The 27,796-nt window shown below is 45.1% G+C and overlaps 4 protein-coding genes across 4 annotated transcripts; 3 read left to right on the forward strand and 1 right to left on the reverse strand.

Annotated features, from left to right (window-relative positions):
• The first annotated feature begins 1,045 nt into the window (after positions 1-1,045).
• LOC105564636 (tricarboxylate transport protein, mitochondrial) lies at positions 1,046-4,813 on the forward strand. Its single transcript, XM_012017164.1, has 4 exons — positions 1,046-1,562; positions 2,639-3,073; positions 3,546-3,766; positions 3,852-4,813. The coding sequence occupies exons 1-4, from the start codon at positions 1,406-1,408 to the stop codon at positions 4,032-4,034; spliced, it is 996 nt and encodes a 331-aa protein (XP_011872554.1). The 5' UTR covers positions 1,046-1,405; the 3' UTR covers positions 4,035-4,813.
• Positions 4,814-6,041: 1,228 nt separating this feature from the next.
• LOC105564637 (tetratricopeptide repeat protein 28) lies at positions 6,042-16,553 on the forward strand. Its single transcript, XM_012017165.1, has 15 exons — positions 6,042-6,450; positions 7,185-7,442; positions 7,733-8,135; positions 8,706-9,263; positions 9,486-9,781; positions 9,851-10,316; positions 10,442-10,849; positions 11,054-11,431; positions 11,527-12,307; positions 12,437-13,110; positions 13,195-13,697; positions 13,919-14,281; positions 14,365-14,602; positions 14,696-14,914; positions 15,093-16,553. The coding sequence occupies exons 1-15, from the start codon at positions 6,427-6,429 to the stop codon at positions 15,743-15,745; spliced, it is 6,222 nt and encodes a 2,073-aa protein (XP_011872555.1). The 5' UTR covers positions 6,042-6,426; the 3' UTR covers positions 15,746-16,553.
• Positions 16,554-17,083: 530 nt separating this feature from the next.
• LOC105564638 (peptidyl-tRNA hydrolase 2, mitochondrial) lies at positions 17,084-18,468 on the reverse strand. The gene is made up of 4 exons (XM_012017167.1): positions 18,266-18,468; positions 17,833-18,030; positions 17,563-17,748; positions 17,084-17,304 (listed from the first exon to the last, which is right to left on the reverse strand). Exons 2-4 carry the CDS (start codon positions 17,998-18,000, stop codon positions 17,122-17,124), a joined length of 537 nt encoding a protein of 178 aa, XP_011872557.1. The 5' UTR covers positions 18,001-18,030; positions 18,266-18,468; the 3' UTR covers positions 17,084-17,121.
• Positions 18,469-19,427: 959 nt separating this feature from the next.
• LOC105564639 (coatomer subunit beta) lies at positions 19,428-24,121 on the forward strand. The gene is made up of 9 exons (XM_012017168.1): positions 19,428-19,557; positions 19,751-20,165; positions 20,859-21,192; positions 21,276-21,564; positions 21,645-21,985; positions 22,063-22,324; positions 22,429-23,235; positions 23,343-23,578; positions 23,656-24,121. The coding sequence occupies exons 2-9, from the start codon at positions 19,798-19,800 to the stop codon at positions 23,884-23,886; spliced, it is 2,868 nt and encodes a 955-aa protein (XP_011872558.1). The 5' UTR covers positions 19,428-19,557; positions 19,751-19,797; the 3' UTR covers positions 23,887-24,121.
• Positions 24,122-27,796: the final 3,675 nt, after the last annotated feature.

Raw genomic sequence — 27,796 nt, forward strand, 5'->3', positions numbered from 1 at the left:
ATGATCACATGATCGTCGCAAAGCACGTGTCGGGGAATTATCTAACATTTCGACAGCTCATTAGTCGTGGCGGTCGGCATCTCATTATACCGATCGAACGGATTGAATGGAAAACGAAAACTTGAATGAAAAAGAGAGACGTCTCGAGATTTATGGGCGACTTTCGGCGGACGAATCGGAATGTAAAGTAGTTGGTTACAGCTTTGACTTTGTTACGATATCCTTTCTCCATTTATGCAAACGTAACACGATACTCTACTTTCTGAAGAATTTGGACGAAGACGGAGGTAATCGATTCCGTGACGAGGCGCTCCTGTATTCAGCCCTGGACTATGGACTCGCGCCGGTAGGGCCGCAATAGACTCGACTGGTGCCCTCGCCAAAATATTTTCTATGGTTCAGTCTTAGCTCTTTTATTTTTATAATATCTTTTAGCACGCCCACGCTCCTTTTCGCCGCGTACACGTAAACTCGATCACGGAGCAAGTTTTAGCAATTGTTTTGAACGCTTGATAGTTATTGACGTAGCTGTCGACGATCGCTTTTTCTCAAGCTCAAGTTCTCGTTACAGTCCTGCGACTACCTACATATACACATCTGATTTTTATTTCAAGAAATGTGTGTCATCGCGCTTCAACTTTTACCTGAGATATTCTTCACACTCGAACTTCAAAGATGTGATTCTTTCAGAGATATACATGTGTAATATATGATATTACGCGAAATAATTTAACATTATAATTCAAACATACACAAGAAAGGTAAATGACTTGGTAAATGTTCGAAGAAGATATTGAACGGTGAATACAGTAGGTTTGTTTTCTGTTCCTGCACTGGTTAACTAGTGCAGTAAGCTAGAATGAGAAAGAAATATGCTTGCCTTACTCCAATTTGTATTAATTTTTGCACTAGTTTACCAGTGTAGGAACAGAAAACAAGCCTAATGTGAGAGGTCTGTTATCCTCCCTTTTTATTTTTTACATCTTCACGCGGTTCCCTTCCAAAGCATAAACATTTATTTTGTCTCATTTTAAATATAGAGAAAAAGAAGAGAGTGCGTGCGCGAGAGCAAGCGCGATTAATTCAGCAGATCCCTGTCATCCTGGTGGTCGTCCCGTGTGTGTGTGTGTGTGCGTGCGCATCATGATCCATGCGTAACGAGCGAGGCAGGGCAAGGCAAGACAGGGCAAAGGCAAGGTGAAGCAGCAACGTCAAACGAGGCGACGTCGCCCGCCGATCGCGGAAGGGGGAAAATATGGGGGAAACCGGTGCGTTACGCGCTCGTCTGGACACACACATGAGTGTCAATTCGCTGGCAGTCCAGCCACGGCGGTGTCCAGCGGCGTAGGTGGTGTCGAGCGGCGGCAGCGCGTGGAGCACGTTTACAGCATTTTGTGCGCCGAGCATGGACCTGACGAGGCAGCAGCAGCAGCAGCAGCGATCGCTGGCAAGCGCGTGCCGCGGTCCGCTGCTGTTTCCACGCAGACCGTGGACGAGCGAGACCGGCGTCGCCGCCGCCGTCGCCGCCTCCGGCAACCTGGGCCTCAAAGGGGTCATAGCCGGTACGTTTACTCCGTCTCGCTCCGGCCTCGTCGCTCCCGCGCGGAGAGAACGAGAGAGAGGCGTTCTCTCTCTCTCGCTCGGGCGCGCGATCGTCCGTGACCCGCCGACCTTTGACACCTGTCTGGGTGCACCACGTCACGCGGAAACGTGCACGAGAGCCGACCCCCTTCCCCCTATTTTTTTTTCCTTTTCGGAGTCAGTGCACTCCGGCAAATAGTACGATAACACGGGGGATCGCGCGATCGCGATCTCGCGCGATTACGCGCGCGTGTATGCGGATATCTGCGTGTCTCTCCGGCCGCAAGGTCATCGCGTTTATCTGAATTTCTATGGTAGTGGAGACCGCGAATTACGGCCGCTTTACGCGACGACTTCCAGCTCTGCGTAAACGATTTAACGAGCTGACGGCCGTGGACGTGTACCAATGGAACTCAATTGAGGAAAGAGAGACGCGTTTAATTATAGAATAAGATGCAATTGTATTTTCATACTGTTTTTTTTTGCGCGCCGAAATTGCACGATCTCTTACCTCTGCTTTTCAATGGCATTTTAATTCTTCGGATCATTTAAAAGCAGTCGCTTAACTCGGATAGCCAGTATGCTCAAGCAATGTATGGAAATAAAATGCCAGCAGCTGATGCTCTTCACTAGGAATATGAATTCAATGTTGGCGTGATTTAAGCACAATTAGCATAATGTTAACGTATTGTCGCAGTTAAATGTACAGCTAAAGGGAAAACACATCGAATGGGCATACATTTAACAAAGAGTTGGCATACATTGTTTTAAATTTTCTAACTTATATAAACATGATATATGTCTATTACATCTGGCCAGACACTTAATGCTAGCATAATGTTTGAGATCATGCAAATTTTTCATTTCCGACATCAAACGCTAGCAAACAACAGCACAATAGACTATATAGATGCATAGCGAGATGAAAGCAACTTGCGCTCACACTGGGTATCTGGGTTTTTCAGCAAGACTTTAATAGCGCATGCACACGCTTACATGTATATGTGTACCATTGCTGCGTTTACAAATAAGAATTGAGAATACAATTGTTTTCCAGGTGGCATTACCGGAGGCATAGAAATTTGCATCACGTATCCCACTGAATATGTGAAAACGCAGCTGCAGCTGGACGGAAAAGCCGGCGCCGGCAAAGAGTACACGGGAATAGCCGACTGCGTCACCAAGACCGTCAAGACCCGCGGATTCTTCGGCCTGTATCGAGGCCTGTCTGTTCTACTTTACGGCTCCATACCGAAGTCGGCGGTGCGATTTGGCGCCTTCGAGTCGGTGAAGAACCGATTGGTGGACGCGGATGGCAAGCTCAATCCGCAAAGGCGACTCCTCGCCGGCCTCTGCGCCGGGGTATGCGAGGCCATCTTCGCGGTCACCCCGATGGAAACCGTCAAGGTGAAATTCATCAACGATCAGCGTTCGGCGAATCCGAGATTTAAAGGATTTTTCCACGGTGTACGCATGATTGTGAGGGAACACGGTAAGACGAGTTCAAGTACACGGAGAGCATTTTACTTGTTATTAATTCGTGGTCTTGTCAATTAAAAATGGAATACATGTGAATTGCAGTCGAGTTGTAGGAGACACGTTGTAGGAGACACGTATTATAAAATTATGGAGAAATTTATTAAATAAGTACAGTTTGACCAGAAATCCAGATAAGAGCTGCAACTTGTTTAACTGGGTCAGATTGCAACACATGCTTACACAGTCCGTTTATTACAGCACAGCTGCGAAATAAACTTGACTTCGTTTTCATGACAAATAATAATCGTATAAAAATGTTAAAAAACAAAATTAAATTATATTTAATTAGGATTTCAAATGTATGTACAATAGATAACAGCATTTGTATGCGTCAAGACATTCGTGTCTTAAAATAATTTCGTTTGCCGAAATGATTTTAAACGTTAACACAATGCAATTATATTTGTTGACTTTTTTCTACGTAGGCTTTAAAGGAGTATATCAGGGAGTAATGCCCACAATCTTGAAGCAAGGATCTAACCAAGCCATCCGTTTCTTCGTGATGGAAACGTTAAAAGACTGGTACAAAGGAGGTGACAATACCAAAAATGTTCCTAAAGTGGTCGTCGGTGCGTTCGGCGCGGTTGCTGGCGCAGCATCAGTTTTCGGGAACACGCCTGTCGACGTCATAAAAACTAGGATGCAGGTATGCGCCTCTCGCGCGTATTTATGCGATTGACGACCTACGCTCATCGCAATTCCATTAAACTTTTTATTCTGAATCCGTTTAGGGATTGGAAGCTGCGAAGTACAAGAGCAGTATGGACTGCGTGGTTCAAGTGTGGAAGAAAGAGGGTCCAATGGCATTTTACAAGGGAACCATTCCGCGATTGGGCAGAGTGTGCTTAGACGTTGCCATTACGTTCATGATTTATGATTCCTTCATGGAACTTTTCAACAAAGTATGGCCCTAGGTCTGTCGCATTTTGTACATACACGATACACTTTCTCAGATTTTACAAATATTGCTTTCATCGTTGACGTACTTTTTACAAGCGTATTTGTACAATGTATTTTTTTTAGAATTTATTTATATTCTAATTTAAGATGTATGCGATAAGAGAACCCATATCCAATGATGATGTCTGTGGCAGCTATATATATATTAATATATTTGATATATAATATATATATCAAAGATCACGAGCAAATGTGTCGCGAACGCATCTTTTTGACAATGATTGATTTTACGTTTACGAGAAAAAGATTTGGGTGTTCATTTTGCATGGCACAGCTGTGTGACGCAACTACCTCCGATTTCAATTGCATTTACACAATGTGCGATGCACAAAAATCATATTAACTTTGTCGAAAACCCGTTGAATTTTTGTCGTGAATTACCTCGATTTAGCGTTATAGAGTACACAACATTCTGCAACGACGTTACATTCCTGCAATCTCAGTCCAAGATATAAATACGAGAGTGTCGTTTTTACGACGTGTAAGGAAGTAGTACGTGTACGATAGATATATAGCGTATACATATACCAATACATAGACACATGTATTTATATATACATAATATATTTGTGTACAATTTTGTACAGAAAGTTATAGCGCAGGTTTATAGAACGAGGAAAGCTTTCCAACGATTTTAATTTCGAATCACTTCTCGCGTCCGAGAACTACATTAGAGTGTTGCAGAGATAAGTATAGAAGAATGTATGTTAATAAAAAAAAATGTTTAAGGTAATTTTTGTATTTAGTTTTCCTTGACATGCGATCTTCCGATGAGCAGAATATAAAAATAATAGCTCTGGATTTTTAGCCAGTAGCCAATGGATTTTCCAATGCGTGTCGATATCTCGTTCTCAATAGCGCAGTTTTTTTTTTTTTTAGCACATCTGGCAGAGCTCCAGGACTCTTTAAAAATAATCTTTCTTTTTTAAAACGCTCGCTCGGCTTTCCGCCTTCATTTCGATGTCTAGAAAACGGAGGAAGGTCCTCTATTATGAGCTAACAGGTTTTCAATGTTCCAATTCAATCACGAATCTTCTTTTACAACAATTGCACGATCTAACAATGAATTTGCCACCGAACAGATTTCACCTCAAGAACGAAAAATTCACGATAAAACCAACAGACGATGCCTATTAATTCAGCAGAAACCCTGCCACCTCATATTAAGAGCTTATCTCGCAGCAGGTGACTTTCCAGCACGTATAATCGTGAATGCAAAAACAGCTTGCGCTCGACACGTGGCGGATCAAAGGTAACATTTACACTGATCGATCTTCGCGAGCTAATCGAAAAGTCGAATGTAAATTACATTGATTATTCATTATATGCGTCAAAAGTCATAGTCCTTAATCATCAGCATCGATACAACTTTCCCTCTCGCCGCGGGATAATGATCTCCGGTCATTTACATTTTTACGTATATGCACACACAGGGTATCCCGTGTCATAACGGTATCTCCGGTTAACGCGGAGATCTCAAAGAGCTCGAGGAGCGTCCGATTGTTCCCCCGGCGGATCCTCCCCGAGGTCTCAAGTTAATTAACGCATCTACATGGGACCTGCGAAGCGGGACGGCCCCGGTGGACGGAAGGGTCCCCCTTTGATACTCGAGGCGCGAGATGCGGAGCGGCTGCCGCCTGCGAGGCACAGCGCACCGGGGCCCGTCTGGGCCCGTCGCGGATCGACGTATCTTGGCGCGCGTGGCCCACACGTTACCGCGTGTGTGTGCGTGCGCCCGCTCATTTTACACGCTCGTATGCTGATGATGGTGTTGCAGAAACGAGCGGGGCAACACACGACCGGGGCCCCATCGAGGGCCCGGCGAGGAGGAGGAGAAGGAGGAGGAGAAGGAGGAGGAGGAGGAGGAGGAGGAGAGGAGGAGAGGAGGAGAGGAATGGAGCGCATAGAAGAAGCAAACAGCACCGGGCAGGCGGCAGGCAGCAGTGCCGGCCCCGCTCTGGGCCCGACGGGGGGACCCGGGGTCACATTCCAAGATGGCTGTGCCTGAGGAATGCAGTGGGTGCCCCCCTAAGACGCCTGCCTCCCTCCTTTTTTATTAATCGGTCCCATTTGCCCGTTCTAGCGAAAAGAAACCCCCTTATTACCGCTCGCGCGCGGTGAAACAATGTAACGCGCGTACACGCAGAGATTTAGTTGGCGAGCGGACGTCGAGGGAAGGTGCCGAGAGCGGTAAGTCCCGTCTCGTGCGGGCGAGAAGGAGAGAGAGAGAGAGAGAGGAACGGCGAGAAAGAGGTGTCCGCACGTTCAATCCTGCGGCCTGATCTTCGTACCAGCGTGCCGCAGATGATGCCCATGCCAGAGAATGCTACTAGCTCGTCTTAAGCAATGTCTCATAGGGATATCTCTGAGGTAATTACGAGATTCCTGCTGCGACTCTGGGTCAGAATCCTCGCTTACACGTTACATCCCGTGTTTTCGTCAGCTTGACTGCGTGCTTATCCGTCCGAGGGTATTTCCTTGGTATCGGCTCATGTTAATTTTACCTCTTATCCCTCGTAATGAAGAAATCGCCTGTGTATGGTAATCATTTTTTAATGTTGGGGCAAGCATATCCGATTCCTTTTCTGAGTCTCCTCCTGGCTCTGCACACTTTCACTGTTACATTTTATTTTATTTTCAATAAAATCTAACTCGTACTTTCGCTACGCTGATTGGCGTTACGTGTGTAAAGCTTTTCGATTATCGTTGGCTGTGTTCTCCAGAAGTTAGCGCTTAATAAGCGCTTTATGCTGATTGGATAGATCTAGAAGAATAGCTCTATTTCAGCACAGATCTGAAAGTATAATCCAATGAACGCAAAGTGCTTAGCAAGCGCTCTAACTTCTGCTGGACACAGGCATTGATTTTACTACAGTTAAGGGTGGAAATAACAGACACTCGCTTAGTGGCTGCTTTTAATTCCATGGATCTTTATGCATGTGACTCCTTCCCTGGTAGCACAGTACATTGGCTAAACATTGGCCCAACACAACCATTTGGTTGCGAACTGGAGTTGCCCTATTCTGTATAGGCCGTTTAGTTTTGTCTATTGATAAAAGCAGGAAGTTGCTTGCTCCAAGTAAGATTGTGCCAATTTGATGAAGGTGGAGCCCGAAGGTACGTCGGCCTTGGCCGCTGGATCCAGGGCACTATTCCTAGAAACGGTACGCAGGAGTAACGCGGCGTGCCAAAATGGAGATTACGCACTGGCCGCGACATTGTACACGGAAGCCCTCGTCCTGGACCCCCTCAGTCACGTGCTGTACTCGAACAGATCAGCCGCCAGGCTCAAAATGGGATTATTCGTGCTCGCGTTGCAGGACGCTGTCAGAGCTACCGAGCTGAGTCCGCAGTGGCCGAAGGTACGCGTTCTTCCCCTCGATCCTTCGTGCACCTCTACCTACAATTCCTGCGCGCAAATCTTGCCTGTCTTACGCGTGCAAACTTGTACTTGAGATTTGCCCGAGTGCTTTTGCACGCAAGTAGTTAGCTCGTGTATTAATGTATAGTTTTGCGCGCAGATATCTAATAACTCGCGTACAAAAGTGGCTCAACTACGCAAGCAAAATCTCATCCCAGTCACAAAGCTAGATGTTTGCGCGCAAAATGTTTTGTCGGTGCCAGTTTCTCGGATTTAACGATCGCCTTTCAGGCGTACTACCGGCAAGGAGTAGCGCTGCAATGCCTAGGACGTCACGGGGAGGCGCTCGTCGCCTTCAGCACGGGACTCGCTCACGACGCGTCCAATCACCAGCTGTTGTCAGGCTTGGTAGAAGCGTCTCTCAAGTCTCCGCTGCGACCGACCTTGGAGCCGACGTTCCAACAGCTGCGCGCGATGAAGCTCGACGAGTCACCGTTCGTCGTCATATCCGTGGTCGGCCAAGAGCTGCTCGGGGCTGGACAGTACCGGGCGGCCGCTGGCGTGCTGGAGGCCGCGCTCACCATCGGTTCGTGCAGCTTGAAACTGAGGGGTTCCGTATTCTCCGCCCTGTCCAGCGCGTACTGGGCGCTGAACTCTCTGGACAAGGCGATCAACTACATGCAGCAGGATCTGGGTAAACAGCAGATTAATGCATTCTACCAATGCAGATTAACTTTAATCCCAGTTTAACTGAGTTTTCTCTTTTTCCAATTTCTGAAACTAGAAAAAGATAAAAAGTAAGTTAAACCGAGATCAAGCCCAGTCAGCAAAATGTTGGCAGATTGGCAGCAGATTCGTCAGAAACCCACACCAAAACCATAGCCTTCTGTGTCCGCAATTGGCTTTTGGCAACAGAATCTGTTAAACGTACGCTGTCAACAGATTATCGGCAGAAACCGAGCAGGTCCAGTTATGTGAGCAGATTTTATTGTATTTCTGCTGACATGCCTGGCAACATGTCGAATATATCAGTTCCTGTATGCAATCTGCGGTCTTTCTAGCCATCAAAATTTGTAGTGGGCATTCGACAAGATCTGTTCTCACAGATTTGGCTATCGCGGAAGTTAATCTGCATTGGTGAAAATGGACACAAGTCGAGAGTAGAGTGAGTCGGGTGGGAACTTTTGCGTTGATTCCTTTCAATTTGTAATCTGTGAATTTAACGCGGAAGAATGATTTGCTTATCGACAATCGAAACTTTCAGGAGTGGCGCGCTCCCTTGGGGACACGCAGGGCGAGTGCAGGGCCCACGGGAATCTGGGCTCCGCTTACTTCAGCAAGGGCAGTTTCAAGGAGGCTCTGACGGCCCATAGGTACCAACTTGTTCTAGCTATGAAGTGCAAGGATACGCAGGCGGCGGCCTCGGCCTTGACCAGCCTGGGACACGTCTACACGGCGATCGGCGATTTGCCGAACGCCCTGGCCTCTCACAAGCAGTGCGTACAGTTGGTGAAGCAGATGGGGGACCGGCTGCAGGAGGCTCGCGAGATCGGTAACGTCGGGGCGGTCTATCTGGCGATGGGGGAGTTCGAGAGCGCTGTCGACTGTCATACGCAACACCTGAGGATAGCCAGACGGCTGGGTGATCGCGTGGAGGAGGCGAGGGCCTTCAGTAACTTGGGATCGTCTCACCACTATCGTAGAAATTTTGGGCAGGCGATGGCTTATCACGAAAACGTTTTGAGAATAGCACAGGAGCTTGGAGACAGAGCGATAGAGACCAGAGCGTACGCGGGATTAGGTCATGCCGCCAGATGTGCAGGTGATGATAATCATTATTTAAGTATTGTGTTGTTATATCCCTGTTTAAAATGTTAGAATAGAATCAGATTACATTAGATTACATGCAAAATGGAAATGGCATGTAATCTAATGTAATCTGGTCGTATTATATTTATTATTTTAAACAGGGATTGTATTATGTATATTAGCGTGTATTATTTCAAGTTTTCCTGCAACATAATTTCGTTGTAAATAATTTCAGGCGATTTGGCGCAAGCCAAGCTCTGGCATCAGAGACAGCTCGACGTTGCGTTGACCACGAAAGACAAAGTGGCCGAGGGACGAGCCTGCAGTAATCTGGGCATAGTGTACCAACTGCTCGGCGAGCACGATGCCGCCTTGAAATTACATCAGGCACACTTGGGGATCGCAAGATCGTTAGGAGACAAGGCCGGTATGGGTAGAGCGTACGGAAACATCGGCAATGCTTACAACGCCTTGGGCTATTACGAACAAGCCATCAAGTACCACAAACAGGAATTAACGATAAGCAAAGAGGTAGGCGTCCCAGGAATAAGTATGCCGTCATTATGAGACGCTCAGTTGATGAATAAATCTGTCGTTCAGGTAAACGATCGTAGCTCGGAAGCCAGCACGCACGGAAACTTGGCGGTCGCGTATCAGGCTGTGCAAGGCCACGAAGCGGCATTGAGACATTACCGAGCACACTTGGCTATCGCGCGCGAGCTGAAAGATACGGCCGGTGAGGCGTGCGCCCTGCTAAATCTCGCCAATTGTCTTTCTTCGCGCGGCAGATTCGAGGAGGCAGTGCCATATTACGAGCACTATCTGATGCTGTCGCAAGAATTGCACGACGTTGAGGGGGAGGCTAAGGCATGCCATTTTCTGGGATACGCTCACTATTGCCTGGGAAATCATCGGGAAGCGGTCAGATATTACGATCAGGATTTAGCGCTAGCGAAGGACTTGCAGGATAAATCTGGAATGGGTAGAGCTTACTGCAATCTGGGATTAGCTCACTTGGCGCTGGAAAATCTGGACACCGCTCTGGAATGTCAAAAATATTATTTGGGTAACACATTGCATATTTGTGAAAAATGTATATGTGACTAACATTTTATAATTTTATATTAATATGTCAAAAGCAGGAGAGAATAAACAAGATGCACGATGATAATAAATAATTACTTAATATAGCGATCGCGCACATGACCAAGCATCTGGCCGGCAAGTTCCGCGCGCTGGGAAATATCGGCGACTGTTTGTTGCGTATGGGAGAGGTCGAAGAAGCTATCAAGATGCACCAGCGCCAGTTGAACTTGGCACGTCAAGCGGCCGACCGTTGCTTGGAAGCGGCTGCCTACGGCGCATTGGGGATCGCTCATCGAGCTACGAAGAACTTGGACAAGGCTCTCGGTTTTCACACGCAGGAATTAACTTTGAGGCAAGAAGCTGGCGACTTGCGCGGCGAATGCAGGGCGCATGGAAATCTGGGCGCTGTGCACATGGCATTGGGACAGTACACTCATGCGGTCAAGTGTTATCAAGAACAATTGGAGAGGGCGAAGGAACTAGCGGATTCTGGAGTAGAAGCCCAAGCATTAGGTGATTTCAATTTGTAATTTCAAATTTTAAACATATTCGAGATGGATATTAAAAGTTTCTTGTTTAAATGAGGGAGGTAAATTCAGTAATGTATTAAGTATATACAGAATGACTTGCTAGAAGAGAAATATTAAGAAGATAATTCCTCGTATATAAAGATAGAAAATCTTTTTGAAAAGATTAAACTATAACTTTTTATTATAGGAAATCTGGGCATCGCTAGGCTTAATATGGCGCATTACGAGGACGCTATCGGTTATTTCGAGCAACAGTTAGCAACTTTAGAACCGCTGACCACTGGCACCGCTTTACTCGACAAAGCTCGAGCACTCGGAAACTTGGGGGACTGTTACGAGGCCTTGGGTGATCTGGAAGAAGCTATCAAATGTCACGAACAACAACTGACAGCCGCTACGAAACTGAAGAGCATAAGAGATCAGGAGAGAGCGTACAGAGGATTGGGAAGAGCTCGCGAGGCTACAGGAAATTTACAAGAAGCCTTGGTGTGTTTCGAGAAGAGATTAGTGGCCGCCCATGAAGTGGACAGTCCCGAGGCGAGGGGTGCCGCTTACGGCGACTTAGGTAAATTGATATGAAAATCGCGCAAACATTTTTGGTCGCCGGTAGCACAACTGCATCGATTGTATATTGACGTTCGCTCGAATGTTCATTTGCAGGCAGAGTACATGCCGCGCTAGGTAATCACGAGCAGGCCGTCAGTTGTTTGTCGCACCAATTGGCCCTCGCTCGCGGGCTCGGCGACAAAGCGGCCGAGGCCGAGGCTGCTAGCGGTTTGGGAGCGGTGCATCTTTTGATGGACGATCCGAATTCCGCGTTGCGCCATCATCAGTTGGAGCTGTTGATCGCCGAGGGTCTGGACGCGGCTGGATTGCAAGCTCGCGCCTGTGCCAATCTGGGAGTGACCCAGGAGACGCTGGGGCAATATGAGGAAGCTATAAGATTGCAGGAACAGTCGTTGAGCCTCGCGGCCGCGGCGGGGGATCAACCTGCCCGAGCGGCGGCTTTCGCGAGTCTGGGTCGACTCCATCATCTGTGCGGAGATCTGCCACGCGCTCTGAGTTATCTGCAGTCTGGTCTGTCGCTGTCCGAGGGCCTGGGCAGAAGGGAGGAAACCGCCAGACTGAGACACAGACTTGGTCTCGTGCACTGGGAGACCGGAGAAGCGATCATCTCCGTGGAACACTTGGAGAAGGCCGCGAATCTCTTAGAGTCATTAGACGGAACTTCCGTGTCCCTTTCTTGCGGTCAGCCCAATCGAACCGAATTGCTATCGGAGACGTATAGAATGTTGCAAAAGGTATTAATCAACCTAAACCGAGCAGAAGAAGCTTTGAATTGGGCGGAAAGGTCCAGGCGATCTAAGAGTAACTCCCTGGACGACGCAGCTCACTATTCTGAGATTATTGATCGACAACGCGGAATTATCCTGTACTATAGGTATAATCTTTTTGCAAGCGAGTATTATTACAACTTAAAGCGAGATAAGATATTACTTGATATCATAATAATTTGTCCTGTTCCGTGATTTTGTTACAAAATGAAATTAATCGAATAAAATGATTTCAGCGAAGTGGGATGTGAATTGCATGCGTGGTGCTTAGCGCCAGGACGCGGACTGTTACGATTCCACTCCGTCACGTTGGACGACGGGGTAGGTCTGGAAAAGAGGGTCCTTCAAGCACGCGAAGCACTCTTGGACGAGAGCAACGAGCTCATCGAAGAGTCTGCGAAAATCCCATCGAGAGGCCATCACTTGAACGCCAGTTCCTACAGTTTGAGCAGCCTCTTCAGCGTCGGTTCCGTGAGTTCTCGCGCCGGAAGCGCCCGTTGGGGACGAGGCGTGAAAGGACCTACGTGGCAGGCACCATTACCGATACAAGTGCTCTACGATCTCCTTCTCGCCCCATTCGAGGATCTGCTACCGCCGCCGCGAAAGGAGCTAATCATGGTGGTGGAGAAGTCACTCTACTTGGCACCGTTCCCGGCTTTGCAGTCCAACCCAGGCGAGGATTATCTGTGCGAGAGATTTTCCTTGTTGGTAGTACCATCTCTTGCAGCGCTCAGAAAGAGATCGAAGACGCCTGTGCTGGAAGGCGGTGCTACTGTGGCCGCGCTGGTCGCCGGAAATCCCATTCTACCGGAGGATATTCGCGAGGAGTACGGTTGGGCCGAGAGCGTCGCTTCCACCGAGACCGAGTCGGAAATAGTCGCCGAATTATTAGAGGCCCGCGCAATGACTGGTTAGTAGCAGCCAGAGTGTTAAGCATCCTCTTAATTGTACCAAGCTCACGTTACGTACAATCTCTGACTCTCATTCATTGCAGGACTGGAAGCTACTAGATCCGCGGTTCTGCGATCTCTACCGGATGCGGAGTGCGTTCACCTGACAGTGCCGATCTTCTGGGGTACCGGCAGTCTAGCGTTTTCGCCCGATCAGTGCGAAGAGCCGTCCGAGAGACCGGAATATCTGATAAGCCAAACGGATTTACTTAGGCTGAAGATGTCCGCCCGTCTGGTCGTCGTGTCCAGCGGTCAGAGTTGGAGCAACGTTGATTGCACGAACGCCACGTCGGACGGCATACAGAATCTCGCCAGGACTCTATTGAGCGCGGGCGCGCAGTGTGTGCTCATAGGGATGTGGGCGGTACCACCGACCGCCGGCAGTATCTTATTGCGAGCGTTTTACAGCGCGATGTTGCAGGGCGCGAGAGCGTCGCGTGCATTGGCCGAGGCGATGCAGACCGTTCAGCATACCAGACACTTTGCTCATCCCGCTAACTGGGCCGGTTGGCTGCTTATCGGCGGAGACGCGAGGCTGTCCAACAAGGTATATTCGATACAACAATTGTATTTCAACAACTATAAAATGTAAAACAACGAATCCATTGAATGTCTTACAAGAAAGTAGATCCTTTAATTATAGAATTTTCACATTGTCTACAATGTAACAATTAGAAGACTATCAGAAAGTTCCGAATGAAGAAGTTTTAATATAGTATTTCGCAGCTTTAATGGTAATATTTCATCATTTTTCCCTCGTTTCATCAGGTCGCGCTCATGGGTCAAGCGTTGGCGGAATTATTGCGCGGTGGTCCCGAGCAGAGCAGGGACGCGCTGCGAGTGACGCTTCATCTGGTAGAGAAATCGTTACAGAGAATTCATCGCGGGCAGAAGAACGCCATGTATACGACGCAGCGCAGTATCGAGAACAAAGTGGGCGCAGCCACCGGTTGGCGAGAGCTCCTGATGTCCGTGGGATTCAGATTCGAGCCGGCCGGCAACGGTATACCATCCTCCGTGTTCTTCCCACAAAGCGATCCCGAGGAAAGACTGACGAGATGTAGCGCCAGCTTGCAAGCTCTACTAGGATTAGGTCAATCGTCGTTGCACGCCTTGGCTAGGCTGTTACAAGTATTGACTCACTTTAATTGACATGTTTAACCGAAGACGGTAAGAGGTTGTGATTTTAACTAATTGCGCTGCAAATGTTTCAGGCGCCGGAAGCTGCAGAAGACGTCATCGCTGCCATGAGAAGAGCCAGCTGCGCTACAGAAGGACAAGAAGTTATATTGCCTGTACACGTTTGGAGAGCATCAGGATCGCACGAACTGTTCGCTAGCTTAGGGTTCGACCTGATGGAAGTCGGGCAATCGGAAGTGATACTGAGAACAGGCAAACAAGCCTCACGTAGAGCCGTCCAGTTTGCTCTTCAAGCTCTTCTCGCATTATTTGGTAAAATTAAAATTCAACTATTGACACATCGTAACAGTAGTAAATACAAATTAATTGTATGCATTTGTCTAATGTGTGTATTATTAATTACAGATACACAGGAAGCACCAAAAAGTCTTAGCTTAGATTCAGGCAGTTCAATGGAGAGTTTAGCTTCCGTGGCCCACACCGAGAAGAACCTCGTGGAACGGCCGCGATTGGGAGGAGCGTTTGCAAGTTACGTACGACATCGTGGCGAACCAGACGGGAAAACTATGGAACCGCCGAACGTTTTGATACCAGCGTCACGGCAGCCGTGTCAAAACGGTGGAGGTATGTATATCTTAAAATTACAAGACGGAGCATCTGCCTTGTTCAAATATTACAAAACAATTCGCCCAATCGACGAGAACTTCACAGGATAAAAAAAAGGATAAAAATGTAGTTGTACGTTTGTACAAAAATCTCTATATTTTACATAGAAATTGAATATTACGTTCGAACGTTTCAGGCGAATCAGACGTGGCATTTACACCTAGTCCTCCTGTGGCTCTCAACTTGAATCACCAGACTCGTATCCGGAATCTTTATCCCGACCAGAACCCGGTGAGGCCCGGCTCGAGCTCGAGCAGTTCGGTGACAGATTGGGACAACGGCCACGCCACCGTGTTGCGACGGCAGCCGTTGCCGCCGTTGCCGGCTAACGTGTTGGAGAGATTGAGCGTGAGAACGGAGGTCGGCACGAGTACGTCGAGGAAGCCGCGGCACTCCGCGGCGTCGAGCGAGGACATTTGCAGCGCGCAGACCGACGCGACGCAGTCCACGGAGACGCATCCGCAGAACCTGAGAAACCTGGCCACTTCCCTGACGAGCCTGACGCGCGAACTCACGCCCACGATCTCGGAGGTTTACCACGAGCGCAATTTGGGATTGGGCCTGGCGCCGTCCTTGTCGAAATTGCTGGAAGAGGTGGGCGCCGTGTCCGAGAACGAGGAGTCGCAGTCGGCGAAGACGGTGGGCCACGGCCAGGCGCAGAATTGGATACAGAACGAGCCGGAGCTCTGCCGTAGGGACGAGGCCGATGGTAGATCTATCGCGGAGTCGCAGTGCAGCGCTGCCAGTTCGAACAAAATACCTCGGAAAGCTCCCGCGCTACCGATATAGATTATTTATATTTATAAGTTAATTTTGCGGAACAATATATAGTACTGGGTACCAAAGAATGGGAGACACATCGGGAAACAGGTGGTCGCCGCTTTGCAGCCGCGGCAGGGCCGACAGAAAAGCGATCGACGAAGAACGTAGTGCGAGCGCATATATTAAACTTGCTAATATTTGCCGGTATTCGAGACGAAACCCTGAAGGAATGCGCTAGAAACCGAAAATGCCTTAACATTCACTAAATGCACATACTTGCATACATATCCGTACGTGAGAGCTCGTGATATAACGAGTTCCATACGCATACAAGGACGAAATAATCTCGCTAATAAGCGCTAATATGCTCAAGTATGATTTTAATTGTAATCCGTCCAAACATTTAATTATTAACGCTCTTAATTAATGTAGCAAAGGATTATTCATAGAGTTCGGATGTCTGATGAGCTAAAAGAATCAACTTTCTTCTCATTTATGATGTCTGCCGTAAATAGTGTCAGCTCTACCAACATCCGAGCTCTAACTGTCACGTTTCTTAGAAAACGTTCCAAGTGTTCGTAGAGAACGCGAGGATCGGACTGACACTCTATGGTACGTTTGTACTTCGCAACACACATACCCTCACACACACACACACACACATGCAAACATACAAATACGTATTATATTAATTGTAAGAGAAACCTGTTAAGATAAATACTTTTGTTAAAGCTTGTCACGAAGGAAATTTGTTTTGCTCATACATTTTATTGAATTGAATGTTAATCTCAAAATTCTGCTTCGCAAAGCATATAAAAAAAAACAATAAAAATCATGTAACATTAACCTTCCTAATATATACTATATATAAGTGGATAATAGGATGCTAAAAATTCGCGTCAAGACCGAATCAGACCAGCAATTGCTGACTCGGATTGGCGATTGACGATTGTCCTCTAGCCAATGAGATCCGACTAAATCACTGGCCGCTTTGCTCTTATTGATTAAAGGACAGTCATCAATCGCCAATGCAATTCAATCCGAGTCAACGATTGCTAGTCTGACTCGGTCTTCGTCAACGTTCACCTCTACGGCTGGTATTACATTTGTCGTACAAGTTTTTCAAGCGTGTTGATTGGCTGCAGAATAGAAAAGTTCTCGAGTGTCTAGAAATTTTCTAGCTTCTAGCGGAGTCAACACGCTTAAAAAATTTGTCGTGTTCGTTACAAATGTAACAGCGTCCTACTGTGTTACGATTTCTCTGCGCACAACGGAACTAAATCTCGCCAACAGACTGACATGTAATTTAAACAGCAGATAAGAGATACTTTAAGGGTGTTAGAAGTAAAATATAAAAATCAAGGATATATGAAAGGGCTCGGGGGGCTTTATTCGATAAACAGTTAAAATAACTTTAAATGACCGGTGACTTGATCTACCAACCTGGCCGGGCCTGGCCCGACCGCGCATACAGTCTTGCTTCCCGCTGGGATTTGCGTGTGCCCCGCATCCTGTATAACGTTCGCCAAGAGACCCATGGCTTTAGCCTGCTTCGCGATCTCCGTAAGAGCAGCCTCGCTGTCCACCTGAAAAGCCGACGTATCTTTTTCCCATTCCGCCGTGTGCGAGAAAGTATTTATTTTAATACTATAAATTGTATAGTTAAATACGAAACGTCGAGCGACGGTCTCTTTCGATCGAAACCTCACGATCTGGTGCGATGTTAACAAAGAATATTTAATATATTGGACTGATACTGGAGTATATCGAGTTTGTTGTGTACTTTATAAGAACACATCTCCTTTGTCAATCGGTAGTACTGAGCGTCGCTTGAAATGCAATACCTTCAGGGTGATCTTGGCCTGGCCAGACTCCTCCCACGATCTCAGGATCTTCGGATGCTTACTGACGGCTTTGTAAGCCGCGACGGCGGCATGCGAGCACTGAGCTGCCACTTTTCCCTTTCCCATTTTCAAATCCGTCCGAATTATCAGGATCAGCTTGTAACCGCCGTCATTGTCCGTGTACGCCTAGACAACGCAAAATCATGTGAGCTTGAGAGAAAGAGAAAAGGATAGAGAGTGAGATTCGAAGCCAAGTTATACGGTCTTTACCACGTCATCGTCATCCGTTTCGTCGGAGTCCTTTGCAAAGGACTGGGAGCTCTTTCTGCGCGTCATGGCCATGAGTTTGTATAAACAATAGCCGAAGAGAGCTGCGGCCATAAACGCCACTTTCGGGTCCGTCGCCTGCGCTATGATCGTTTCGGCGATGCCGTCCATGGTTTTCAATAGTGCGCGATGGGATAAAACCTAGTTAAAGAAAAACACCTGCTGTCACTCAGGCCTGAGTAATTTGTATACAAAGGGAAAATGTACTTGTGTACTCTAAAGTGAGATAACCTATAACCGGCGGTATGTACATCGAAAGAGAACTCGTACGGATTTTCGGTATTTCGTGAAAAACTGTTCACGTTGCGTACGTTTATTGATACACACACACACGTGACTTTGATCAACTTGACGAAACGCGCGGTATTTTACTCACCGATACAGGATAGCGTCAACAAATCTGATCACCGTGGCATCATGTGGCCGAGCGTAACAGAGGTAACACGTGACACTGGATGACGAATCACGAGATATATGAGTCAAACTTTGTGCCCAACCAAAGATTTATGATCGAGCCCCAGGCCTAAGTTTTGCAAGTACATCTCTTTAAGATGAGCCTGTAAGGCGCGAGACGGTGAGCCGGCCCTGATACAGGACGGCCCTGTATCGTACACCGAAAGGCGCGAAACGGTCGCAGCCATGGCGCGTTAACACGCGTGATCGCCAAAACCTCCTAACGGCTCGCGCGCCGTCGGAACGGAAAAAGCGGCGACTCTCTCTCGAGAAGCGGTGCGGGTAAGACGTAATTCGCAACGTGAGAGTCCTTACGAGTTTAAAAAGAGATTCGATACTCAGGTGTTCGGTATATTCTAATTAACGCGTGGTGCTTGTCGAGTGCACAGTTAAATTGTACCTGTGAATAAAAGCGTTACACTTCAAGCCTGTGAACTCTGATTTATTTCGACCACGTGCAACGAAAGTTCGGAGCGGTTCTTATTCCGGCAATACTTCCGGGTAATTCAACGGCGGTATTTGTTACAAGCCCAGGAGAAATGAAAAGTCAAGATGACAAATTGCGGTCAATTTGATGTCACATTGACCACAATATGACATAAATTTGGTCAATATGACATCAAAGCTTGATTTTCATTTCTCCTTGGGAGCCTTATATGGATTTAAAGTGTATGTAGTTAAAAAATTCTTTAGGAATTACCGTACTCTGTTTAAAATAAACTCAACGGCTCCTCTTTTATCAATAAAAGCGCCTCTAACAGTGGCTTATAGCCAATCAGAAGGTTTATTAGTCACTTTTAGATGCGCTTTTTATTGATAAAAGAGGACTCAGAATACGCGCCTAAAAGAATTTCTTTGCGAGTTCTTATAGAATGTAAAAAGAATTCATTTTGTATCTAGAAAAGAGCTCAGAATTAGCGACGGATGCTTTCAGAAACGGGAAAGACATATTGATCTCGCAATTGCGGATTAAAGGAAGATTCTTTTCGGATTTTTTTGGTGTGCCGTCTGAGTCGGTAACGCAGAGAGCTTTGTTACCCAGCGCGCGAATCGGGAAGCTAGCGACATCTCGTGCGGCTGCCTTGTAATCGCGGGCTTGACACGTATGACACCGACACGTATATACCGTTTCCCTCCGCATCTACATGTATTTAAATGTCAGCAAACTTTAACGTGGCGATTATTTGCGCATATTTCTCTCAGCCTTGATTTTAGGTACGTGCCCGGTCTGCCGTTCGCGAGCGTCTCGCGTCGAGCCTCGATTCAACGCGTCGCCGATACGCGCAATGTGCCAGGGACACCTCACCTAACCTCGCTAATCGTTCACCCGCTTTTCCTTAGCGCGTAGAAAATTGCACGCGAAAAAACTCGCGACAGCGTTGTTAAACCTTCCGTCTTTTCTCCGCAGGTTGTAAGGAAACTTTCATCTCGGACGCGTGACGAACAGCTGAGAAAATGAGCACGATAACCGAGCAACCGTGCTACACCCTGATAAACATCCCGACCGACACGGAGCCGCTGAACGAGCTCCAGCTGAAGCAGGACCTCGAGAAGGGTAACGCCAAGACGAAGATCGACGCGCTCAAGAAGACGATCCACATGATCTTGAGCGGCGAGCGTTTGCCGGGGCTGCTCATGACGATCATCAGGTTCGTCCTGCCGCTGCAGAATCACACCATCAAGAAGCTGCTGCTGATATTCTGGGAGATCGTGCCGAAGACCTCCGCCGACGGCAAGCTGCTGCAGGAGATGATCCTGGTGTGTGACGCGTACAGAAAGGATCTTCAGCATCCTAATGAATTTGTCAGGGGGTCGACTCTCAGGTGAGGTCACAACCGTGAGCGCCAGTCAAATTGCACTTTGTAGGCGTTGCACATGGTGAATGTTAGAGTTGCGGTTAAAAAGAAAAATAGCTAAGTGCGCACTGAATGCACGCTAAGGCTTGTTCAGTGTCAGTTCTCTTGTATTTATGATAATCTTGAATACACGTGCAGAAACTCATTTAGCCAAAAAGTGATTTGTACGGATACCGTGCGGATTATTTTACCAGCCAAGAAGCCTTTCAAGAGGTATTTAAAAAGTACTCCTTAAAAACAAGAATTGACTGTAAACGAGCCTTAGTGCGCACTGAGTGCAAGGAACCGAATTTGCTGAGAGTAAAAAGAGCAATGAGAGTGAAATGCGGTTCTTGTTGCGCGTCAAAATCTTGAATTCAATGAATATTACAAATATGCTTGTTTCCCAGACGTTTTGGTTTAGCTTGAACTGATCCTCGGCAAATTATTCCTTCACATGCATCGTTAAGCCCGAGCTGAGTCCCTTGAATTCTTTGCAACACTGAGGATGGCTCAAGCTGAGCCAAAATGTTTGGGAAAATGTGTATTTGTAATATTTATTAAGTTGAAGATTTCGGCATGCAACGGGAATCGCGTCATACCTTGACTGCCTTTTTTACTTTAATTTATCGCTAATTTCATTAGCAGGAGTGTTTAATTTCTTATTTCTGAAATTTGCAGATTCTTGTGCAAACTGAAGGAGCCAGAACTTCTCGAGCCACTGATGCCGGCGATAACCGGTTGCCTGGAGCACAGGCACTCGTATGTCAGACGTAACGCGGTGCTCGCCATTTTTACTATATACAGAAATTTCGAATTTCTCATACCGGACGCTCCGGACCTGATCGCCAAGTATCTGGAGGGGGAGCAGGATATGTCGTGCAGAAGAAATGCATTCTTAATGTTGCTGCACGCCGATCAGAGCAAAGCTCTCGCGTATTTAGCCGCGTGCCTCGATCAAGTGCCGAGTTTCGGTGATATACTGCAGTTGGTCATTGTTGAATTAATATATAAGGTACGGAATGCAAGTGCGCTGTGCATTTCGATGAGTCACATGTTCGTACAACAACTGTCATAGTTGTAATTCTCATCTTCCAGGTTTGTCTCGCGAATCCTTCGGAAAGGGCACGTTTTATCAGATGTATTTATAGCTTGCTAAATTCACCCAGCGCTGCGGTGCGTTACGAAGCAGCCGGCACGTTGGTGACCCTTTCCAGTGCGCCAACCGCGATCAAAGCTGCGGCGTCCTGCTACATCGAATTGGTTGTCAAGGAGAGTGACAACAACGTTAAACTTATCGTATTGGATCGGCTAATTGCAATGAAAGATAGTCCCGTGTACGAAAGGGTACTTCAGGATCTTGTAATGGACATACTTCGCGTTTTAGGTATTAATGATGGCAATGAGAAACTTGTTGGAATATTCATCGGCGGTTTTTATACTATTATTGTCATTTATCTCGAACAGGATCACCAGCCTTGGAAGTTAGGACGAAAACCTTGGCTCTAGCTATGGATTTGGTTACAACTCGCACGATCGAGGAAATGGTGCAGCTTTTAAAGAAGGAAGTTCTCCGGACAGCCGGCGGAGAGCACGAGGACGCTGGCAGATACCGCCAGCTCCTGATACGGACTCTCCACACTTGTTCCATGAAGTTTGCGGACGTTGCCGTTACCGTCATCCCAGTACTGACCGATTTTCTATCGGAGAGTAACGAGGCAGTAGCCACGGATCTTTTTGCATTCATTCGTGAAGCTATTCAGAGATTCGAGAATCTCAGACCGTTGATCATCGAGAAACTGTTGGAGGTGCGTGCGCGACGGTGTACTACTAAAAATACGGCCGGCAAGAGTAACGGAGACTAATTTTGATTTCGATAAAATAGGTGTTCCCCCACGTAAGATCCGTAAAAGTACACAGAGCCGCACTCTGGATTCTCGGCGAGTATGCCACGTCGAAAGAGGACATAGAGGCCGTGATGGGCCGTGTGCGGGCAGCGTTAGGCGAGCTGCCGTTGCTCGAGACAGAGAACAAACGGCAAGCTGGCGAAAAGTCCGAAGACGCTAACTCGCAAGCTGCACCTGCGCAACTCGTCACGTCTGATGGTACTTACGCGACTCAAAGTGCTTTCAGTGCTGCATCTGCACGTGAGTAACTCTTGTTCTCGTAGAATATCTATACATATGTGAAATTTCTAATACTATTATACACATTGTATACTACTGTATAACACATGCGAATTAATCGATAGGGAAAAAAGAGGAGAAGCGGCCAGCATTAGTGCAATACATGATGGAAGGAGATTTTTTCATTGGTGCGTCCTTAGCTACCACACTGGCGAAATTAGCCTTCCGTTATAAAATGCTCGAAAACAACGTCCAAAAGAGCAACAGGTTGCAGGCAGAAGCAATGTTTATAATGTCCAGCGTGTTACAGCTAGGCCGTTCAGGTCTTCCTATGAAAGCAATGACACACGACGATGCGGAGAGGATATCCCTATGCCTCCGATCTCTTGCTTGCCCAACACCTCTCGTACAGAAAGTCTTTACTGAGGGATGCCGCGATGCACTCGGTAGAATGTTGACCGCGAAAGCGGAGGAGGAGTCGCAAAATCAGAAAGCCAAGGAAAAGCCGGGCAGTATCGTTCAAGTTGACGATGCAATTCAATTCTTGCAATTGAGCCGAGGATCCGATCTGACCGGTGGGGCTGGCGATATGTTCGAGCAGAGCCTCAGCGCAGCTGTAGCGGGACGACCTGGCGCCAGCGGAGATGCTCCGAGTGCCTTGAGCAAAGTCATTCAACTCACCGGTTTCTCGGACCCCGTTTACGCGGAGGCCTTGGTCCACGTTAATCAGTACGACATCGTGCTCGACGTGCTGATAGTTAATCAAACGGAAGACACGTTGCAGAATTGTACGTTGGAATTGGCCACTTTGGGCGATCTGAAATTGGTGGAAAGACCGCAGCCCATCGTACTCGCGCCTAGGGATTTCGCTACCATTAAAGCGAACGTGAAGGTTACATCTACGGAGAACGGCATTATCTTTGGAAATATTGGTGTGTAAAATTTAGATAATTTTGGACAAATTGCAACACATTGCTGTCCGTTTCGGGAGCTAACAATTTGATTATTGATCATCACGATTATTCTTTTTTATTTGTAGTTTACGATGTATCAGGAGCGGGCTCTGATAGAAGCGTGGTCGTTCTTAACGACATACATATCGACATTATGGATTATATAGTGCCCGCAACTTGCACTGACACAGAATTCCGACAGATGTGGGCCGAATTCGAATGGGAGAACAAAGTTTCTGTTAATACGACTCTGTCCGACTTGAGGGAGTATCTTGCACATTTGTTGAAGTCCACAAATATGCGTTGTCTCACGCCGGAAAAGGTACGTCTCATTCTTTGGACTAATTTTCTATTAAAACAGCATTGCTGCTAGAAAAATTATTATTGTTTTCTCTACAGGCTCTTTCGGGACAGTGTGGATTTATGGCGGCAAATATGTATGCTAAATCGATATTCGGTGAAGACGCATTAGCGAATTTATCTATCGAGAAACCACTGAACAAACCCGACGCTCCAGTGGTCGGTCATATTCGTATCAGAGCTAAGAGCCAAGGTATGGCTTTATCCTTGGGCGATAAAATTAATTCGGCACAGAAAGATCCGCTGACTAAAGTTGTGCAAGTCGCTTAAACTCCATCGTTTCGACAAAATCTGGTCTACACGGCGCAGTTGAGTCTCTCCGACTCGGATGATTACTTTTGTGGAGTTTACAGAACTTTAAAGATTATTATTAAATGATTTTTGCATATTTATGGCATTTAAACCATGTTATTTAGACAATACAAACATCTTGATACATTATAGGTATCCTTTTAGATTTATGTATTATTTGCCGATCGAAATACATTAGACTTGTTCATATAAATCACAGTTATAACAAGATACATATTAATACATGCCCATGTTAATTTGTATCATGTTTAATTCCTGCCAATTTACTTCTCCTATCATAAGCATACAATTAGTATCGTACATGAAAATATATTCATAGATAAGAAAATTAACATGGTATATGCACATTTTATCTATGTATGTTCCATTTCTTTATTTGTCTCTAAATACAAATATATAAAAATGTATATAATATCTCTCTGTATCTTTTTAAATAAAATAATGGGAATGCATATATATATAATCCTTTATAAGTTTTCTATAAATAAAATAAGAGTTTTCATGTAATGATTTTAGAATCATGAGAAATATTTGAAATAATTCTAAATTTTTTTCGATGTGGAATATAGAAAAATTTTCATGAATTTTTATATTTACTTCCATTTTTCCATTCATTTTCAAAATGACAAAATAATAGACAGGTCTGGGAAAGTTACCCAGCAAACACAAAGTAACAGTTATGTAACTGTTACTTTGTGTTTACTGGGTACTTTATAAAAGTATTTAGTTACAGTTACAGTTGTTTCGTTAAAAACGTAACTATGTTACAGTTACTTACAAGTTACAGTTACAATTCTGAAAAGTAACGTTTTACAGTTACTCGAAAAGTAACGAACTGTTACTTTGCAGTTCATACTTTCTTGCAATAAAAATAAAAAAATCAAATCTTCATTTTAATTGTAAAGTGTCGATAAAGCAAGCAATCCAGTAGAAAGAAATATCATTTATCAAATGTACCTATAACACTATCTTTTAACATTTCCCCCCCCCTCTCTCTCTGACATTAGTTTTTCTTTATATTAAGAGAAGTTTAATACAACTTTACGGAACATCATTTATCAAGTATACATATACACGGTCAAAAAATTTTTTTAACTAAGTTAATAGATTTACTTAAAATTGTATTTTTACTGAAGCAAATATTTATTCTATTTAAATAAAAATATCAATTTCAAGTAAATCTATGTATTATATTGAGTAAGTTAATTGAAATCATTACATTATCTACATTTAAATCAAGATTTCATGATATATACTATTCATTAAATAAAATAATTGTTTTTGTTAAATAAGAAATCCAATTTTCTTTGCTGTGAAAATTACATCTTATTACTTATACATTTTATCCTTTTTTAAAACAGATATTACCAGCGCGAATATCGTTAATATTGAACAGTTGAGCCCTTCTTTCCGCGATGCCGATTGGTCTTCTCGAAGCGCGGTGTGCTTCACGTCTCTTTTAGATTCGTATAGTAAATGAAGATTTGTAATTTAGAAATATACATTTGTATACACCAACTATTTAGGTAAAATCTCTAATCTTGGTAATTAGAATTTAAGTAACAACGATTTTTGTTCCGATACATTTTCTCGATTGAACAGAATTAATCGTTAATTTAATCAATAACCAATAAGTCCGCAGAATGATACACAAAACGTAGTAATTAGTCACGGAACAAAGTAATGTAAAATATTAAGTACAGAATTTTCAATTTCGTAGGCGGGACAACGAATTCTCAACGTTCGTAGTTGTTTTTCTCTCGGCGCGGTGACGTTGTACGATGTTTGCATGCCATTGTGTACCCCGAAGGTCGCCGCGCTCACTCGCTCGCCGAACGTCGAGCCGGCAAGCAGTGGCGAGAGTCGCTCCGTGCGTAGTATTATTTTTGCGTTATCGGTTTCGAAGACTCGATCGCGATGAATGTAGGGATAAAACGCTATTGATTTGCACACCTTTATCAGTAACAAGTAACGTTCCTCGATTAATTATTAAGTTTCTACAACTTGTAACGAGAAACGAATTGCATGTTGAGGCGACGGCTCTTTATCAACGTACACATAGATATTTTCTACAACTTGTAACGAGACTAACTCATCTAAATTATGAATGTAAACTGTGGTATTGTGTCGCGGTTACATCCCGTTTACGCACCGCGCTTTTAATTATCTATCGATTTCGTGTAATCTGTTCCATTTTCGGGAAAAGTGAAAAATTTGTACGACTTCGGCTGTAATTCGCTCTGCTGTTCTTCGCAACTCGGACGGGCAGGAATTAAGTAAAGAAAGTCGCTTATTGCACGTCGTTACATTATATAAATGGAATTGAAAATAATCTCGATTAACTGTTGCAATTAATAACAACTATTTATGGCTGGAAATTTCGGTCACATGATTTAATTTGAGGATTAGATTAAATGACAAAGATTGTAAAATATCGTTTCGTCGCGGACTAATAACTACTTCTTTATCGCGCAGATTATGCTTCTGGTGCTCGCTTTGCGTTTTATATCGCCAATTCAAAAGTGATTTATCCATTATCCTATTTTCCGAATCAAAAATGCAAGTTGTTAATTTGAGTAATTTGTATGATAGAAAGTCACACGATATTTGTTAATAATATTTCGTGCGTTTCGCGGTATCTCACATCGCGTACGGGAGTGCCCGAAATTTCGCGCGATCGATGATTTTCGCGAGTGTTGTGTGAGTACAAGAAGGAAATCTAAAAGGAGGAGGACGAGGTCTAGGAGGCATCGGGCAACGGCGGAGAAATCGTGAGGTGAGTGTCTTACATTTTTATGTTATTTGCTATTTGAGCAAAATAAAACATCTGTTCTGTGTTTTTATTTTATTTATTCAAATGATTCGAACGAAAGTGCGAATAAGTATTAGAGACAAACCCATACGTTTAAAATTTGTGAGTTTATATTTAAAAGGAAGACTTTATCAGTGTTCTATATAGTTGTTATAATAAATACCCATTTAAAAAATATAAAATATAAAGTATATTTAGGCTACGTTCGGGTATACTCTAAACGGAGCAATTTTCTTCAACTTTTGCAAGTAGCAAGGACAGAGCACAAGTTTAATTTATCAGAGTGCAATCCTATTGATTGTACGATATAAACGGAGCAATCTTGCATGTATGTACATGTACAAAATAATGTTTAAATAATTTTCTAGTGAATATAAAAAACGGTCTGCTACAAATTTTATTGGAAAAAAGAGTACAAATTTGATACAAAATCTAACACATTTAATTATACCAAAATGCTAGTAGAAATAAAGCATGTTAATTAAATATGATGAATAATGATAAAAAGTCAAACGTTAATTTACTTGCTATACAATCTAATATAGTTTGTCAGCCAATTTTTATATTTAGCAGTTATACGTATAATTTATACTTCAGCATTTTACTGTTTATTCGATTGCCGTGTGTAAGTTTCATGATAAGGGCATACATATTCAGCGTAGACATCTGCGGGATGCAAAACGAAGAAGATTGGTTTTTGGCTCGTGTCGCTACATCAATTTTTTGCTGAGTTATAGCGTTTTAAAAATCGGACGCGCGCGCCCCATTCATGTGAGAAGGCCGCGCGAATTTTATGCGAGTAGTAGGCGAGCGTACTACGTCCTCAAAAAACTGGCATAAAAATATACGAGGTACACCTGTTCGGTAGTAAACATTGCCGCGCCAGACACCGCGCCAGACGCCGCGCCGCCGCAGCATCATGCTTCTGTCTCGGGATTAAGAGTCGATATAATCATCGATATCTTCGCACAGAAAAATCGTAGCAAGATGATCTTGGTCTCGTTGGAAAGCTAAGATTTCAGCGCTTCTAACGAGATAATAATCACTTGTCTCGGA

Source organism: Vollenhovia emeryi, unplaced genomic scaffold, assembly GCF_000949405.1.
Source record: "Vollenhovia emeryi isolate VEMERY1.0 unplaced genomic scaffold, V.emery_V1.0 DF939161.1, whole genome shotgun sequence".
In the NCBI taxonomy this organism is placed as follows: Eukaryota; Metazoa; Arthropoda; class Insecta; order Hymenoptera; family Formicidae; genus Vollenhovia; species Vollenhovia emeryi.